This window comes from Xyrauchen texanus, chromosome 29 (genome assembly GCF_025860055.1).
Source record: "Xyrauchen texanus isolate HMW12.3.18 chromosome 29, RBS_HiC_50CHRs, whole genome shotgun sequence".
NCBI lineage: Eukaryota > Metazoa > Chordata > Actinopteri > Cypriniformes > Catostomidae > Xyrauchen > Xyrauchen texanus.
Window position 1 is genome coordinate 13406906 of NC_068304.1, and position 17735 is coordinate 13424640.

At 45.8% G+C, this 17735-nt stretch overlaps 1 protein-coding gene across 1 annotated transcript; it reads left to right on the forward strand.

Annotated features, from left to right (window-relative positions):
- The first annotated feature begins 329 nt into the window (after positions 1–329).
- Positions 330–5264, forward strand: LOC127622880 (cytochrome P450 1A1-like). Its single transcript, XM_052097009.1, has 7 exons — positions 330–394; positions 1186–2083; positions 2171–2297; positions 2409–2498; positions 2707–2830; positions 3024–3110; positions 3470–5264. The coding sequence occupies exons 2-7, from the start codon at positions 1244–1246 to the stop codon at positions 3777–3779; spliced, it is 1578 nt and encodes a 525-aa protein (XP_051952969.1). The 5' UTR covers positions 330–394; positions 1186–1243; the 3' UTR covers positions 3780–5264.
- The last annotated feature ends 12471 nt before the right edge of the window (positions 5265–17735 follow it).

A 17735-nucleotide genomic window follows, 5' to 3' on the forward strand; every position in this document is an offset into this window, starting at 1 on the left:
TAATGCTGGGGATGTTTTAATTATTTATTTATTTTGAAAACTTTCTGCGAAAAATGTATTATTTCATACGTTTCTGTACTGTAATACATATAATGTTTGGAAACTCACTACAAGAACTCAACTTAAACATTTACTATTTACGCATTTCGTTCTCTCTTGCTGAGATCAGCGGCAACTGGAACAAACTCCGCACTGATCTCATTCTGATCTGTCTCATTCACGAATTGTCCAGCTCTTCCACGCTTCCTGACGTCACACGGAGATCAGCCAATCGCGAAGATTTTTTCTCTATAAAAGTTGTATCCTTTGGAATATTGCAGCACTCCTCTGGAGCTCAGCTAATTGACTTTCACATTCAGCACAGAAAAAGGAATTATTCTTCCATTTGCTAAAGGTAAGCCTGAAATCAACACCTCTCCTAATTTTAGAGAATAATTAATCACTTGTAGGCCTACATTGACTAGTGTGCGTGGATATTTAATCATATTAAATATATTACAGAAACTCATGTTTTAGATCAAAATAGTTGTTACTTCTTAACATAATTTTTAGAGAATAATTTATAATTTCTTAATCGAATGTGTGCATGCTCAATCATGTTTTTATGTTTAAGATTTAACAAACTTTCCTATTTTACTCTTTTAGGATTCTAACTTGTGTGCATGTTCATTTAATCATTTTAAACATCAGAACTCTAACTCTGCTATTAGATATTACTGGACTTTTTGGGATACAGTTTATTTTTTTCTGCTAGACAGCTACATGACATAATTTTTCTGAATGAAGGTCTCTCTCTCTCTCTCTCTCTCTCTCTCTCTCTCTCTCTCTCTCTCTCTATACATATATTCACAGGCTGTTCACTCCATGAGCAATTCATTCATGAAAGTGTAATTTTTCATTAATTCATTCTGTGAAATGCACATAACCAACCAATTCTCATTGATTTAACTGCAAAAATATCAGTAAGGAGTTGCTAAGTTCATCGCATAAGCTTAACGTGGGTATGCAGAAGAGTGCAGACACCAGACACACCTTTTTCAATATCATTCATCCAAGAAAACAACACACTTTCTTTCTTTCTTTCTTTCTTTCTCTGTCTATTTCCCTCTTTTTTCTTTATGTGTCACACTCTCCCTCTGAGGTAATTTATCTCTAATTTATTCCACTCTGTTTTGTTTTGAGCAGGTAGCCTGTTCACTCTCTGCAAGAAAATCCACTTATAGAGAAAAAAACAAAGGAAAAGATGTCTCTGTCAGTACTGCCAGTGTTGGGCCCCATCTCAGTGTCTGAGAGTCTTGTGGCCATCATAACAATATGCATCATGTATCTCCTCATGCGCCTCATGCGCACTAAGATTCCAGAAGGGCTCCAGAAGCTTCCTGGTCCAAAACCTCTTCCCATAATCGGAAACGTCCTGGAAGTTGGGAACAATCCACACCTCAGCCTGACTGCCATGAGCAAGTGCTATGGCCCTGTCTTCCAAATCCAGATTGGTATGCGCCCGGTGGTGGTGCTCAGTGGAAACGAGACCCTCCGCCAGGCCCTCCTCAAACAGGGAGAGGAATTCGCTGGGCGACCTGACCTATACAGCACCAAATTCATCAGTGATGGGAAAAGCTTAGCCTTCAGCACGGATCAGGTCGGAGTGTGGCGTGCCCGCCGCAAACTGGCAATGAGTGCCCTGCGATCATTTGCAACCGTGCAAGGAGAAAGCGCTGAATATTCTTGTGCTCTTGAGGAGCACGTCAGCAAAGAGGGACTCTATCTGATAGAAAGATTGCACACTGTCATGAAGGCCGATGGAAGCTTCGATCCATTCCGTCACATCGTGGTATCCGTGGCCAACGTGATCTGCGGAATATGTTTCGGCCGTCGTTACAGCCACGATGATGAAGAGCTGGTTGGTTTGGTCACCATGAGCGACGAGTTTGGAAAGATTGTGGGTAGTGGCAACCCTTCAGATTTCATCCCATTCCTGCGGTTCCTGCCCAGCAGATCCTTGAATAAGTTCAAAGAACTAAATGCTCGATTCAATAACTTCATACAGAAGATTGTGAAGAACCACTATGACACCTTCAACAAGGTGGGTGCTCTTCAACATGACCATCAGCTTCTCTTTTATGGTCTGAATTATTGAAGCTCAATGTACATGTCTTCTTATGTGTTTCAGGATAACATCCGTGACATCACCGATTCGCTCATCGATCACTGCGAAGACAGAAAGCTGGATGAGAACTCAAATGTCCAAGTGTCCGATGAAAAGATTGTTGGAATTGTCAACGACCTCTTTGGAGCTGGTGAGTTAATGGAGAAGCTGTCATCAGTGTTCTGAAATAAGTGAAATAGACTCATTATGATGTTTCTTTAATATTGGTGTGATTTAAAGGGTGCTTGATTCTCATTAACAGGTTTTGACACTATCAGTACAGCACTCTCCTGGGCTGTTGTCTATCTAGTGGCTTACCCTGAGATTCAGGAAAGACTACACAGAGAACTTAGTGAGTATAGATCCATATATCTACTGTATCTACAGTTACTCAACTGCAGCACAATTAAACAGTTAATTAGCATATTTTACACTTAATTGTTCTAAACAATGTAAACAAAGTGCATTAAATACAGAAATCTTTCTGCACAGACATGTTACTGTTTTCTGTGTTTGATCAAATGGCTCATAAAAATGCATTTTTTGAATGCTATCTCTAGAGGAAAAGATTGGAATGGACCGTGCGCCTCGTCTGTCAGACAGATCTGAACTGCCGCTGCTTGAGGCCTTTATTCTGGAGATCTTTCGGCATTCATCTTTCCTTCCATTCACAATCCCTCACTGGTGAGTTACTGCGAAACCAGTTCCCCGTTCATGAGTAAGAACATGTGAATCAAGTTTTAAGAGTTCAGACAAACAAGCACAATCAATAGACGGAACAATGCAACAAGGGCAACTGTAAACTTGAAGCAATATTTACAAACAGTTTTAAAGGCGTTTTAATAGTGTTATAATGTTGTTGTTTTTTCTCTTTTAGTACCACCAAAGAAACATCACTCAATGGATACTTCATTCCCAAAGACACCTGTGTGTTTGTAAACCAGTGGCAAGTCAATCACGACCCGTAAGTTTCCCATATGATCAGTGATTTAACAACAGGATCACACAGAATCTGTGCGTGCATAATATACCAACATTGGTAAATCCAAACATTCACAAAGTTCTACACATGCCCTAGTGTCACTACACTAATTTGATCATGCTTTCAGTTACCAATAAGAGTGTAGTACTCTCAACTCCATTTAACCATTTTACCATGTTTAAATCCATTTTTACCATAAAATACAAAGCAGAAAATGCTGAAAAATCAACAGATTCTGTTTGGGCCTATTTATCAGGAATGAATTAAGGAGAACTGTGGTCAGAATTTGGTGTAACACTCTGTTACTGAAATAAAGCTGAACTGGGTGGCTCTTTCTACAGAGAACTTTGGAAAGATCCATCATCCTTTAACCCTGATCGGTTCCTCAGCGCAGACGGTACAGAACTCAACAAGATGGAAGGAGAGAAGGTGCTGGTTTTTGGCTTGGGGAAGCGCCGCTGCATCGGTGAGAACATTGGACGTGTCGAGGTCTTTTTGTTTCTGGCTATCCTGCTGCAGAGGTTAAAGTTCAGCGGTACAGGAGGAATGTTGGACATGACGCCCGAGTATGGGCTCACCATGAAACACAAGAGCTGTCAGCTGCGGGTCACACCACAACACGGGTTCGAGCTTAATAGCGTTGCATCATGATCTAAATTAAAGTTCATTAAGTCAAGTCATTTTTATTTAGTGCTTTTCACAACACACATTGTTTCAAAGCAGCTTTACAGAAAATCATGCATTAAAGTCTTCATCATTGAGTAGTTTGATTAAATCTGATTGTAAATTGTGTATAAAGATAAATTATTAATTTTATATAGAACCCCAGTGAGCAAGCCGAAGGCGACTGTGACAAGGAACACAAAACTCCATAAAATGTTGGTTAATAGAGAAAAATAACCATGGGAGAAACCAAGCTCACTGTGGGGGCCAGTTCCCCTCTGGCTAGACAGCATGAATATACTGTAATGCCAATATTAGTTATTTGTGTGCAGTGCAAGTCATAGTTTAAAATGTGTCAACTAAGTAAGTGTTAAGGCCTGTGAGTAAACAAATATGTCTTTGAAGTCCATCCTGGATTAACTGCAGAAGTTCACATAGATGCATTGTCCTTTGTTAGTTGGGTGATGAAGGATTTTGTTGGAAATTAATTAATAGTCTATGTATTCCATTTCAAGAGTGTAGTCCATCATTAGGCCGAGGTGATGCAGGCAGAGATCAGTGACGTGCATATCAGTTCAACCAGCAGGTCATTTCATTAGGGTTCAAGATTATGTCCGCAAACGTCTCACTTGTGATTTAAGTCCAGTAAAAAGCTCAACATCAGCTCGCAATGCCAAATATTTGAAAGATGTTTCAACTTTGATGCAGGTAAATGTATCTGGTGCATTTGACTGCAGTTATTTTAACCGTGCTGGACTGCACAGCTCATAACCCAGAGTCAGCACCCAGATTCATCATCTCTTATCATGTACATACATCTTCGATTCAAATGCAGATTCACGTTCACAGCTAAAACGTGGATTCAAACTCTTTCATCCTTTTGCAAATTTTCAATATTTGTACTTCCAAATATAGTGCAGAGTAGCACAGATAACACAGAGTGCCTGTCACAACTTTGCACGATAAGCTATCAAACGATGCCTTTGATTGTCATAAGCTTTATAGAGATTCCTCAAACCACTGCGCATCTACTAGATGACACAAACTGAAGCTATTTTCTAATATTAAATTACGATCCCAAAATGTGATCCACATGTAAGTATACAGCCATTATTACCATGTGCCTGATCTTCTGTTTGTTCATGTTGTTGAAATGTTATATCTACTGTTTTGTATTTATCATAAATTCGAAATTATTAATGATCAATCTAGATTTTCTTCCCTGAAATAATGTTTTTGTTGTTAAATTGTTTAATCTATGACCTGATACTTTCTGTGGCAGGTCATTTGTATTGTATTTTTTTAAATGTGTTTTGTATAATGAAGGATTTTAACATCTGAAGTACTAAAGATGTCATTTACAGTAGTAAATATTTACTGCAATTGTGCTCTCGGATCAACTCTGTGAGCAGAGCTGAGCATTGCTTTTGCAGAGCCTATTTATGATTGCTGAATGATCAATAAATCTCAATAAGTCTCTTTCTGTGTCTTTTTATCCTAGATCCTATGAATTAAAACCATAACTCTGTAAATATCTGAAAACATGAAAAGCACAAGACATTTTGTGAGACAAAAACGCATAAATTAAAATAAAAAGTATTTTTTTAAAATGACTAAATTACAACCACAAAAATTACCCTTACAAAAAGTACTGAATGGCAAATACTGATGCTATGAGATGGTATTCCAATTTGATATGTATCAGGGTCCTGTCAGGGACCATATTTATAAACCACGCATGTGCACAGTTGGTAGCTCTATGGTACATGCTCAAAACATGATATAATGCTGCATTATGTCCCTAGTGCTATGGTATAACCAACAGTTATAAAAACAGTGTATTACCGTAGAACATTTAAAAGCAAAACAAAACATTTTAATAACATGGTTCAAGTAAAAAATAACATGCAACACATGTCTATCACGATAATGCAATGGTGCCATTTATTAATTATTATTACAAAACTATTATTTACTATTTCATGGCACAACACATGGCAGATGATTTGTTTATTTATTTATTTAGATGGTGGATTTATTTAAAGTCAGCATGAGACGGAAGTTTCGACCATCTTTACTTCCGTATTGTGATGTATTTCCTAGAGAAACAGCTTATCGAACAAGAAAAAATGTAGGGCGGGGATTTGAGTTATCCATTGGTTGTTGATTGGATTGTGAAACTATGGCGATAGCATAGCGGACCGGAGGCAGATGTGAATGCGAGTTCCCCTTCTGTCACTCACTCGACGTTGTGTCGATGTGACTGGATACTGTCGTTATCTTTCTGCTTCCGGCTGCCACGGGAGGAATCGGACGGGAGGAACGAGCATGTTGGGGAATGGGAGGTCCGCGGGGTATTACCCGGTGAGACCATGCCCATTGAACTCCCCATATCGCCTATCGCGCTGGAGCCGATATGGGGAGTTCAATGGGCATGGTCTCGCCGGGTAATACCCCGCGGACCTCCCATTCCCCAACATGCTCGTTTCCTCCAGTCCGATTCCGAAATGAGACCAGCCCGCCTTACAGCCAGCATAACGTCTCTTTCGGGGCCTGCGATCAGGATGAGTCATCGATTGCTATATTGGAGAGCGCACTAGCGATGATGGATGCTGATGACTCGACTGGGCTGCCACCTTTGGGTCTGCCCGCCCAGTCTGAGGCTGACGCAGAGCTGACCGCCATGCTTGGAGGTCCCTCAGATGGATAAGGCAGTTGCGATGCACCTGTGCCCAAAGAACGCTTTCACCTGGCGGGATTGTCCGGTGCTCCCCTCCAGGGCCTGTAAGACTACGTTGTCTCTGGCGTCCAAAGACTACAGTGCTGCTAGCCAGGTCACCTTCGTCCTGCATGCCATGGCCCTCCTGCAGGTACTCCAGGCCAAAGCACTAAAAGAACTGCACGTGGGTAGTCCTGATCTTGATGTGCTGCAGGAGCTGTGCTCGGTTACCGACCTCACCCTCCAGGCACTCGGGTAGTTGATGTCCACCTTGGTGGTCCAGGAGCACCACCTGTGGCTAAATCTGGTCGAGATGAGGGATGCCGACAAAGCACTATTTCTCAACGTGCCCATCTCCCAGATTGAACTTTTCGGTGACACCGTTGAGGACGTTGAGGAAGCAGACAGAGGCCATCCAGCAAATCTTTCCCCGGCATGGCTCAAGATCCCGCAACTCCTCTGTTCACCGAGGGCATCCCCCTGCGGTGGCCCCGCCTCTGCCTGAGACCAGTTCTCGACCCCAGCCTAGAGCCACACGCAGGAAGCTGAGGCCCCTCCCATACTGGCCTACCCAGACCTCACGCTCCTCGTGACAGCACCTCCCTGGCAGATTCCTCTGGGGAAGGACCTTCATTCTCAAGGATGGGACACAATCTGGCACCCAGACCTCTGGAACCTCCATGTTTGGCCCTTGGACAGGATGCTGAAGATCTAAGTGGCCTACTACCAGCAGTCATAGACACGATCACTTAAGCCAGAGCTCCCTCTACCAGGCAGCTTTATGCACTGAAGTGGCATTTGTTTGTGAATTTGGTGTTCTTCCCAAGCCATAGACCCACATTGATGCGCAGTCAGTCAGTGCTTTCCTTCCTGGAGGAGAGGCTGGAGGGGCGGCTGTCCCCTCCACCTTGCAGGTATATGTAGCCAATATAGCCGCACACCACAACGCAGTGGACGGTAAGTCCCTAGGAAAACACGACCTGATCATCAGGTTCCTCAGTGGCACCAGGAGGCTGAATCCTCCCAGGCCATGCCTCTTCCCCTCATGGATCTCTCTGTGGTCCTCTTGGGCCTTCGGAGAGCCCCATTTGAGCTTCTAGAGTCAGTCGAGCTGAAAGCCCTCTCCTTAAAGACGGCCCTCCTGATTACTCTCACCTTTATCAGGAGGGTGGGGGACCTGCAAGCATTCTCTGTCAGCGACTCTTGCCTGGAGTTCGGTCCGGCAGATTCTCACGTGATCCTGAGACCACGACCAGGCTACGTGTCCAAGGTTTCCATAACCCCCTTCAGGGATCAGGTGGTAACCCTGCAAGCACTGCCAGGGGAGGAGGCAGACCCAGCTCTGTCATTGCTGTGTCCGGTGCGTGCTTTGCGCATCTACTTGGATCACACGCAGAGCTTTAGATGCTCTCATCAGCTCTTTGTCTGCTTTGGTGGACAGCGGAAAGGGAACACTGTCTCTAAACAGAGGCTTGCCCACTGGATCGTGGATGCCATTGCTTTGGCCTACCAGTCCAGCCCGTGCCGTCCCCTTGCGGGTGGAGTGTGGCATCCTCATGGGCACTTGCCAATGGCACCTCTCTAGCAGACATCTGCAGAGCAGCAGGCTGGGCAACACCCAATACCTTCGCGAGATTTTAAATTCTCTGTGTTTAGCCAGTTTCATCCCGTGTTCTGTAATGTTTGGTAATATGGAACAGCTGGCTGGGTGTATCGCTTGCTGTGGCAGCGGGGGCGTGGTCAAGCGCCCGTCCGGGAGAGAGAAGCGGTAAGGGCGCTCACACCTGGGCCAAATTATGACTAACACCTGTCTCTAATTGCAGTAGAGTGAGGAGAGCGGTGAAAAAGCCAGCAGCCTCAGAGCAGAGGGAAGCCGACCAGAGCAAGCCAACCCAGTGCGCTTGTGTTGTTGTGTGTTGGTTTTTGTAAATGATTGTGAGACAGACAGCCATTAAAAACCTTACCTACTCGCTGAAACCTTCGCTTCCTGTCCTCCTTCCCGTGAGGGTTTTACACTGGTGCCAAACCCGAGAACCATAATAATGGAACAGAGTCGCCCCATAGAGTCCTCCCAGCTGGCTGAAGTCCTCCAGTCCCTCAGCGACACTCCACCAGAGCCACCAACAATCCCTGCTTGAGCTCCGCAAGACCAGGATCGCCGCTTTTTGAAATCATGCGGGCTCAAGCAGAGGACCGGCACGCCATCCGAGCCTCCTCAGCCAGGAGGCCGCTCCAGCCGCAGCCGCGACCCCGACACCACGCCACATTGCCCCCACCCGCGTTACAGAAGATGGGGCCGGGCGGATCTACCCAGAGGCCTTCATCGACCTCTTCGAGAGGACGGCGGAGATTTGGGGGTGGCCCCAAGACCAGTGGGCAGCCCGGTTAGTCCATCTCCTGTCCGGGAAGCACAACTCGCGGCCCAACAACTGCCGGCAACAAGCCTCCTGGCTTACAACGACCTGCGTAAAAGCCATCCTGCAACGGGTTGGTCGGTCCCCAGAAGAAAGTCGCCAACTCTTCCGGCCTTAAAACTTGAGAAACCGACCGCTCGCTTATGCTCGCCTCAACGGCTCCGCGGATGCGTGTCGGAGGTGGCTGCTTGCGCTGGACCGCAGGCGCCGAGGAGCTCGTCGACCAGGTGGTACTGGAGCAGTTTGTCCAGCGCTTGCCCCGAAGACGGCCGAGTGGGTCCAGTGCCACCGCCCGGCGCCGCTGGAGGAAGCCGTCCGCTCGCGGAGGACCACATGGCGGCGATTCCTAGGGCGGACGAGCCCTCTTTGTCTGTCTCCCCTTCCTCTGTGTCTTCCCCTGTTTTTTTTCCCTCCCTCTTCCCTCTCGCTCTGCTCTCTCCCCAGGGTCCGCTCCTGCCCCCCGCAGGCGTGGAGCGCTCAGGCCCAGCTCCCCGGTCTTGGGAACACCCACCAAGCCCTTTCTCCATCCTTCAGCCGCCTCCTCCTCAGGTGGGGCGCTCGCCAGCACGGTGCGGCCGCAGCGCCTGGGCCGGTCTGCTGGAGGTGCGGAGACCCGACCACTTCCGGATCAGTGTCCGCTGATGGAAATAGGGGCGTGGTACGGGTCTCCGATGTTCCACAGACTGCCCCCGATCGAAGCTGGAGCGTATCGGATTCGTAAGAATCTAGGTACATACCAAGCTTTGTTGGATACCGGCTGTAACCAGACCACCATCCACCAACGCTTGGTTCAACCCGGGCTTTGGGCTCAGCTAAATTGGTGAGGGTAAGGTGGTGCACGGGATATTCACAAATATCCCGTGGTGACTTTGGCGATCAAATTCAGGGAGAAAAGCATAGTGTAGAGGCAGCGGTTAGTCCCCGCCTCACCCATCCGCTAATTCTGGGTACAGATTGGCCAAACTTTAGGAAATTATTGGAGGGAGTTTGCGCTGATGGGTCCTGCGTGAAAGTGAAGGGGTGTGTGTTGTGCGAGGCTTTGGCGGGGAGGCGGAGCCAGGGCCGCCCTCTGCTGCCCGATGACGGGAAGGGGCGGTGCCCTCCGGAGTTCCCGGAGGGGACTTCCCTTGAGCAGTCGCGGGATGAAACCCTTAAGCACGCTTTGACCAAGTGAGAGTAATCGATGGTCAACAACTCCGCCGGGTGTCGCCGCCTCATATCCGTATTTTCGCTGATCAATGATCGCTATACAGGGTGACGAGGACGCTTCAGACAAAGGAAAAAGTAACTCAATTGTTGATTCCACGGAGCCGCCGGAAATGGTTTTCCAGGCGGCTCACTATAATCCTATGGCCGGTCACCTAGGGGAACGAAAAACACTTCTCCGCCTAATAGCCCGCTTCTATTGGCCGGGCATTGGCGGTGACGCCCGCGAGGTGGTGTGCGGCGCGTCGTGAATGTCAGCTGGTAAACCCACCGCCACCCCAAAAGCGCCATTGCGCTCTCTACCATTAATCGAGGTCCCCTTCGAAAGAATTGGGATGGACCTCGCCGGGCCATTAGAACGGTCAGCACGCCGGACATCGCCGTGTTAGTCCTAGTGGATTACGCTGACGCCGGATCCGAAGCAGTGCCTCTGAGCAACATCTCCGCGACGCAGTGTTGCAGGGGCACTCTTCAAGATAATCTCCCGGTGGGGATCCCGAAAGAGATCCTCACCCACCAGGGCACAACGCTTATGTCACGAAGCACTTCGCTAACTTTACGAGCTCTTGGGCATCAAATCGATTCACGACTAGCTGCTTACTCATCCTCAGACAGATGGCCTAGTGGAACGGTTTAATAAAACGCCAAGAACATGATTCGTGAAATTGCATACACGATGACGCTTAGAAATTGGGATAAGTGGCTAGACCCCCTGTTATTTGCAGTACGAGAGGTCCCGCAAGCCTCCACCGGTTCTCCCCGCTTGAGTTGTTGTACGGACGACGCTCACGCAGGGTCCTCGATGTCATCCGTGAAAATTGGGAGGAGGGACCTTCTAATGCCAAAAATGAAATTCAATACGTTCTTGATCTTCGAGCAAAGCTCCACACACTGGGGCTTACTAACACAAGAGCATTTGCTCCAGGCTCAAGAACGCCAACGCCGGCTGTATGACAGGGGTGCTCAGCTACGGAATTTGCACCGGAGATAAAGTGCTTGTATTACTCCCAACATCGAAGCTCAAAATTACTCGCCAAGTGGCAAGGACCGCTTGAGGTCACACGACGCAGTAGGGGATCTCGATTATGAAGTCAAACGCATCGATAGAGGGGGCGCTGCCAAATATATCACCTCAACCTCCTGAAATTGTGGAGGGAGGAGGCGGCCTCTGTGACGCTGGCCACGGTAGTTCCGAGAGGGCGGAGCTCGGACCGGAGGTAAACAAAAACTACAATCTTAACACTCCGGTCACTTGTGGGGACCAGCTCTCACCGCGGCAGCTCACAGAGGTTTCTGAGTTACAAAAAGAGTTTGCGGACGTGTTTTCCCTCTCCCGGCCGCATGTAACCTCATACAGCACCACATCGAGACCGAGCCGGGCGCTGTGGTGCGTTGTCGCCTCTATCGCTAACTCGAACATAAAAAGAAAGTCGCTCGGGAAGAATTAGATGCAATGCTCGATATGGGCGTAATAGAGGAATCCCACAGTGATTGGTCCAGCCCGGTTGTTCTTGTTCCCAAGAGTGATGGGTCGGTTCGGTTCTGTGTGGATTACAGGAAAGTCAACGCGGTGTCTAAATTTGACGCTGCACTCAATGCCCCGTGTTGATGAACTGCTCGATCGGGTTAGGTACTGCTCGATTTTACTCGACCCTGGATTTAACAAAGGGCTATTGGCAGATCCCCTTGACACCAATGTCCCGCGAGAAAACAGCCTTCACCACGCCGCTTGGATTACACCAATTTGTGACGCTCTTTCGGTTTGTTCGGGCCCCAGCCACGCTCCAGCTGACTCATGGATCGGATCCTCAGACCGCGATACCGCGTACGCCGCTGCCTATTTGGATGACATTATCATCTATAGCAATGATTGGCAGCGGCACATGCAACATCTGAGGGCCGCCCTGAGATCGCTAGCGGCGGGCGGGCTCACGGCAAACCCTAAGAAGTGTGCGGTTGGGCGGTGGAGGTACGGTATCTGGGGTTCCACTTGGGTCATGGCCAGGTGCGCCCCCAAATTGAAAAGACTGGCGGCGACATGCGACTTGCCCTAGACCTAAGACCAAAAAGGGGGTGAGACAGTTCCTGGGGCTGGCTGGCTATTACAGAAGATTTGTGCCTAATTATTCGGACGCCACCAGCCCGCTGACTGATCTCACTAAAAGGGGGCTCCAGATCCGGTCCAATGGTCGGAGCAGTGCCAACAGGCGCTTACGCAGATTAAAGCTGCACTTTGTGGGGGCCGCTTTACATGCACCTGATTTTTCTCTCCCTTTATTTTGCAGACGGACGCTTCAGACAGAGGGCTGGGGGCCGTACTCGCAGCTGGTGGAGGGGAGGAGCCTCGGTGCTGTACATTAGCCGGAAGCTCTCCTTAAGGGAGACTAAGTACAGCACCGCGGAAAAGGAGTGTTTGGCCATCAAGTGGGCGGTCCTCACCCTCCGCTACTACCTGCTGGGGCGGGCCTTCACCCTCTGTTCGGATCATGCCCCACTCCAGTGGCTCCACCGCATGAAGGATACTAACGCCCGGATCACCCGCTGGTATCTCGCCTCCAGCCTTTTAAATTCAAGGTGATCCACAGACCGGGGTGCAGATGGCTGCCACCGACTTCCTCTCCAGAAATGGGGGAGTGGTAGGCAGGTCGGATGACGCCCGCCTGAGTCGGGCGGTGGGGGTATGTGGCAGCGGGGCGTGGTCAAGCGCCCGTCCGGGAGAGAGAAGCGGTAAGGGCGCTCACACCTGGGCCAAATTATGACTAACACCTGTCTCTAATTGCAGTAGAGTGAGGAGAGCGGTGAAAAAGCCAGCAGCCTCAGAGCAGAGGGAAGCCGACCAGAGCAAGCCAACCCAGTGCGCTTGTGTTGTTGTGTGTTGGTTTTTTGTAAATGATTGTGAGACAGACAGCCATTAAAAACCTTACCTACTCGTTGAAACCTTCGTTTCCTGTCCTCCTTCCCGTGAAGGTTTTACACTTGCGTATATCACCTTTCCCCTCCCCTGAGGTAAAAACTTATGCTTTTACCCCCAGTCATGTTCACGAAGTTGTGGACCCTGGATATCCTTCATCCCTATCCCTATGGTTCGAGAACTTGGCAGAGGAGTTCCCAGCCAGCTACACTACGGGGTCTATTATGCCCTGTACTGGGATAGGTGCTCCAAAGGTGCCAATTACTCCGGTAACCCCTGTGATATACATTCTGCTGTATGGTCTCCCTGTCGGCGGACCCGCGTCTTTGCTCACCCACATCTGCCACACCTTTACCTCCCCTTTTGGGCAGGATGTGGTCTCCATGATCTTTTCCCCCTGAAAGAATAGGAAAGGAAAAGAACACCTTCCCTGATGCATATTATAGAGTTAGATGTCTCCCATGCTAGTTATGTTGCTTCCCCCCCTCAGGGTTGTGGGGAACTACATAACGTCTTTTGGGGCATTGGGGGAGGTTACGTGCAGTCTGATGCACCTGCTATTTAGCATGCAGCAGCCTGCTTTTAGGATTTAAGCAGACTAAATGATTGGAGAAGTCCTGCATACCTCACCTGAGAGAAGTTGTTTCACCAGAAGGTCGAATTATGACATTTTGATTTAAGATTACGAGGTCAAAATAAAGAAATAAAGAAATGAAACATATGCATGGATGAATCAGTCACAATAATATCAATAACATGCATTTAGTTTTTATATCAACAATAAAAGTATGTTACAATAATTAGAGTTTACAAGAAAATACAACATAAATATATCAAATAGATGCACACTAGGTGGGCTTAATGTAGATTTACATAAAAATATTCAAACATTTAAACATTTTCAAAGTTTTAACTGCTTTTTGCGTAATAGAAAATCGGATTGAGTCAATATAAATTTCCATTTCTTTAAAGAATTATGTAAAACAGGATTTTTTTGTTTTTTATAGGAAAACTTACATTTGTGAACATGGAATTTTGCCATTAAAATAATAAAATGTATTATATAAATCTGACTGTGCTTGTCTCTACAGTTCTCCAGAAGACCAAATAATAAATATTTCCAAAAGCACATTTCATTCCGACTTTACTCACCAGTAGTGACGCCATCGTATCGTGACAGCGAACAAACTGCTTACTCCAGATACACAAACACATAAACTGGTTTAAAAAAACTTAAGCAAGAGATTCTGCACAGAGACTTGACACACATCACAACTTGAATGTGGTAGGCAACTGTTTGCTTTGTTTTAGGTTGTTTTAACAGAAAATTTAGAACTGGTATGTGACAGAAATATTTACAAACATACGTTTTAACTAAGCACAACATCGGTATTATTTTTTAAATACAAGATTACATTTTGGGCACTTTATGATTAATAGTATTTATTTGCATAGTACATGTCACCGGTTCTCCTGATTTACACAAACACCAACAGTCACTATTACCTATGAAGTAGTCCTACCATAAACTACCATGGTATTACCATGTTTGCTTTTATTTTTAATTTGTTTGATTTGTTTTAAATGGTACCATGGTAGTTCCATTGTAGTTATGTAAGTACCATGTAAATACCATGGTACATTAATATGGTTACCCTTCAAACTAGTACTGTGGTGGTACTATGGTAATGATGCTGTCAGATGGTGCTCTTACAAAAGAGTTGGCTACACCCACAGTACAAAAATACCATGATAGGACTGATTTGCACATGTACTATGGTGATACCATGTTTTATTTTATTTTTTGGACATGTACCATGATAGGAAGGTCATGTTCTGTTAAGAAGTCTACAGTGCTTGGAAGCATGACTTTCTGTTGTATGTTTATTGCATAAATAGACACCACTTCTTTTTTGGATTGTTGAAAAATCACTGAATTAGTTGTGTGTAAAATGTCAGTTGGCCTTAAATACTCATCTGTTTACGGATTTACACAAAGGGGAAAATCAATTATCATCTATGTATTTTCCTTCTTTCACACAGTGAAATGGATATAATGGAGCTGAAGATTCTTGAGAGTGTAAACAGCAGAGAAGGCAGCCCTGACCTAACATCATCATCATAGCATCACACAGTAGAAACAGCAGTCACCAAGTCCTCCTTTCAGGCTACTGCGCAAAGGTGAAAAACCTGAAAACATATGAACATATGAATATATGAACATATTTTTGATAAAAGTTTGCATAAGGTTGCAGTTAGTCTGTCTGTGTGATTGATGCAGTAAATTTGGCATAGGCTGAAAAAAGGCCAAATCACTTGTCATTGGGTTGCCTTTACTGGTAAAGGTACACCATGTGCTATTCACACATGCAACGACACATGTCTTTTTTTCCATTTTGCTAGTACCATTGACACATCAGCACCAATTGCCATTAAACTATGTGACTTTGTTTGCCAGAAACGACATCTACAAGGCTGTGCTGGAAATGTAGGGTTTTTGTTTGAAAACATGGCAGGGTATTATTTTGAATCTGAATGTATGCAGTCGGTAAGGTTGGTGATGTTTTAACCTTTTTGGCAAATGTTTACATTTATGCAGTTGCTCTAGACTCAACAACAGCATATGCGACAACTTAAAATACTACTCATGAACTATAGAGAACAAAATGCTGTCACTAGCATTCGAAGGCAGGAAGGTGGAGATTCGCTCAGATGTAGAGAAGCGCTCAGGTTTCAATATCTGACCTATTTGCTGACATTTTTCTTACATCCAATTCATCACAGAGTAATTACGTCATCTTACATCAGCATGTCTTGACCTTGTACGAACTGAAACCGGTAATCTTATGGCTCTGTTCACACATTCCATCAATATGGAAATTAATTGGTAACGATACAACTTCTCATTTAGGGTAATTACCAGAGCAAAATGTACCAGTATTTTCAAAAGTGTAGTGTTCACACATGACCTCTAACCTGAAAATTGCAGTAAATCTTATGGAAAAGGCTGTATTTGTGAAAGGGGCTAATGTCTGACTGTCTGTCAGTCTCATTCTATTATTTTCTTCTCTATTCTATAAAACTTTAAAAGACTACCACAAATTCTAGCACAAAGTCATTGCACCAAAACAAGGGTTTTATACTTTTTGTGCTAGGCATGGCTTTAAATGAACAAGACAAAGTAAGAACTGTACAGTATCTAGTCATGAAATCAGAGACTCTATACCCTTGGTGAACATTTGTTCTAAAAGACATTCAGAAATCAGATGAACCACCACTACCATCTTCTGTTGTTTTTTTTATTCAATGAAATGTTTGAGTCTATTTATAATTACAGACTAGAGATAAAAGAGGTGACGGCACCGACTGAATCTTTTGGTGTTCATTTACAACTCAGTGGACTTTTGAACAGTTTGAAGACTCCTATAATCCCTGGTGTTTATCTGGGTCAGATAACTTTTGGCACTGAACAGACCTGAACATAATTATTTAGATATGAGCAGTTTGTCTTTATAACCCAGCACAGTTCTGTTTATTCCCCTCTGAGCTATTCGATTCTTCCGAGTTATTTCCAGGAGTTTTTCTAATCTGAGAATGATGTGACTCTTGGCAGGATACAGGAATGCAGCAGCGGGGGAGAGCAAAAGCATTTATCAGGGCTGCGGCATTGTGTTGCAATGTTGTCTGGCATCTTTGATGGCATTTCCTCTGCAGGGCGACTTGCCACTGATAGTGAGACAGAAATGGCGCTGTTTCCACTAGCACGCTATTACTGCAACTGAATGTGAACTACATTACCATGCTTTTTTTGCAGCTGTAAATAAACTACACTAACACGCTAATATGGCTGCGGTAAATGGACTATGCTAACATGGTATTCCTGCAAATGAATGTGAAGTACATTGGTATAATCTCACTGCATCTGTATTTAAACTGTACTAACATGCTATTTCTGCGACTGTATCTGTACTACACACTGTAAAAAAAATCCTGTTGTTTAAAAAAAAAAAATAATAAAAAATAGGCATCTGTGGTTGCCAGAATAATTCTGTCAAAAATACAGTTTAAAACTGTGATAATTTAAATGACCACGCTGGCACTGTAAAAAAAACAAACAAACAAAAAAACGTCTAGGTTACGTATGTAACCTCCGTTCCCCGATGGAGGGAACGAGACGTTGTGTCAGAGAAGCGACACTAGGGGTCTCTCTTGAGCACCGATATTCACCTCTGGACTATGAAAAAAGGCCAATGAGAGTTGGCAACCAGTATTTGCATGTCCCGCCCCCGGACATACGGGTATTTAAGCGGCGCAAATACGGGAGTTCATTCAGGATTTTTCTGAGGAGCTGGAAATGGTCCGGCCGCAACAGTGGCTCGGCTCAGCGACGTGGCAGGGGAGACACAACGTCTCATTCCCTCCATTGAGGAACGGAGGTTACATACGTTGTGTCAGAGAAGCAACACTAGGGGTCCACTTATAAAAGCGCCATGCGCTGAGCCGTGTACGTGAACTGCTGATACAGTAGCGAGCAGGTATTCTTACGTGCAGGGCGACCAACTGTATCAGGCTGCACGTACCCTTCCCCAATGCCCCATTTAAGCCATCAGGATTCCTTATCGTTACCCCCGGAAGGGGGAACAAGGTGCTGGCTGCCAACCTGGGAAAGGGCCAAGCCTGGCTGGGCCTCTTTT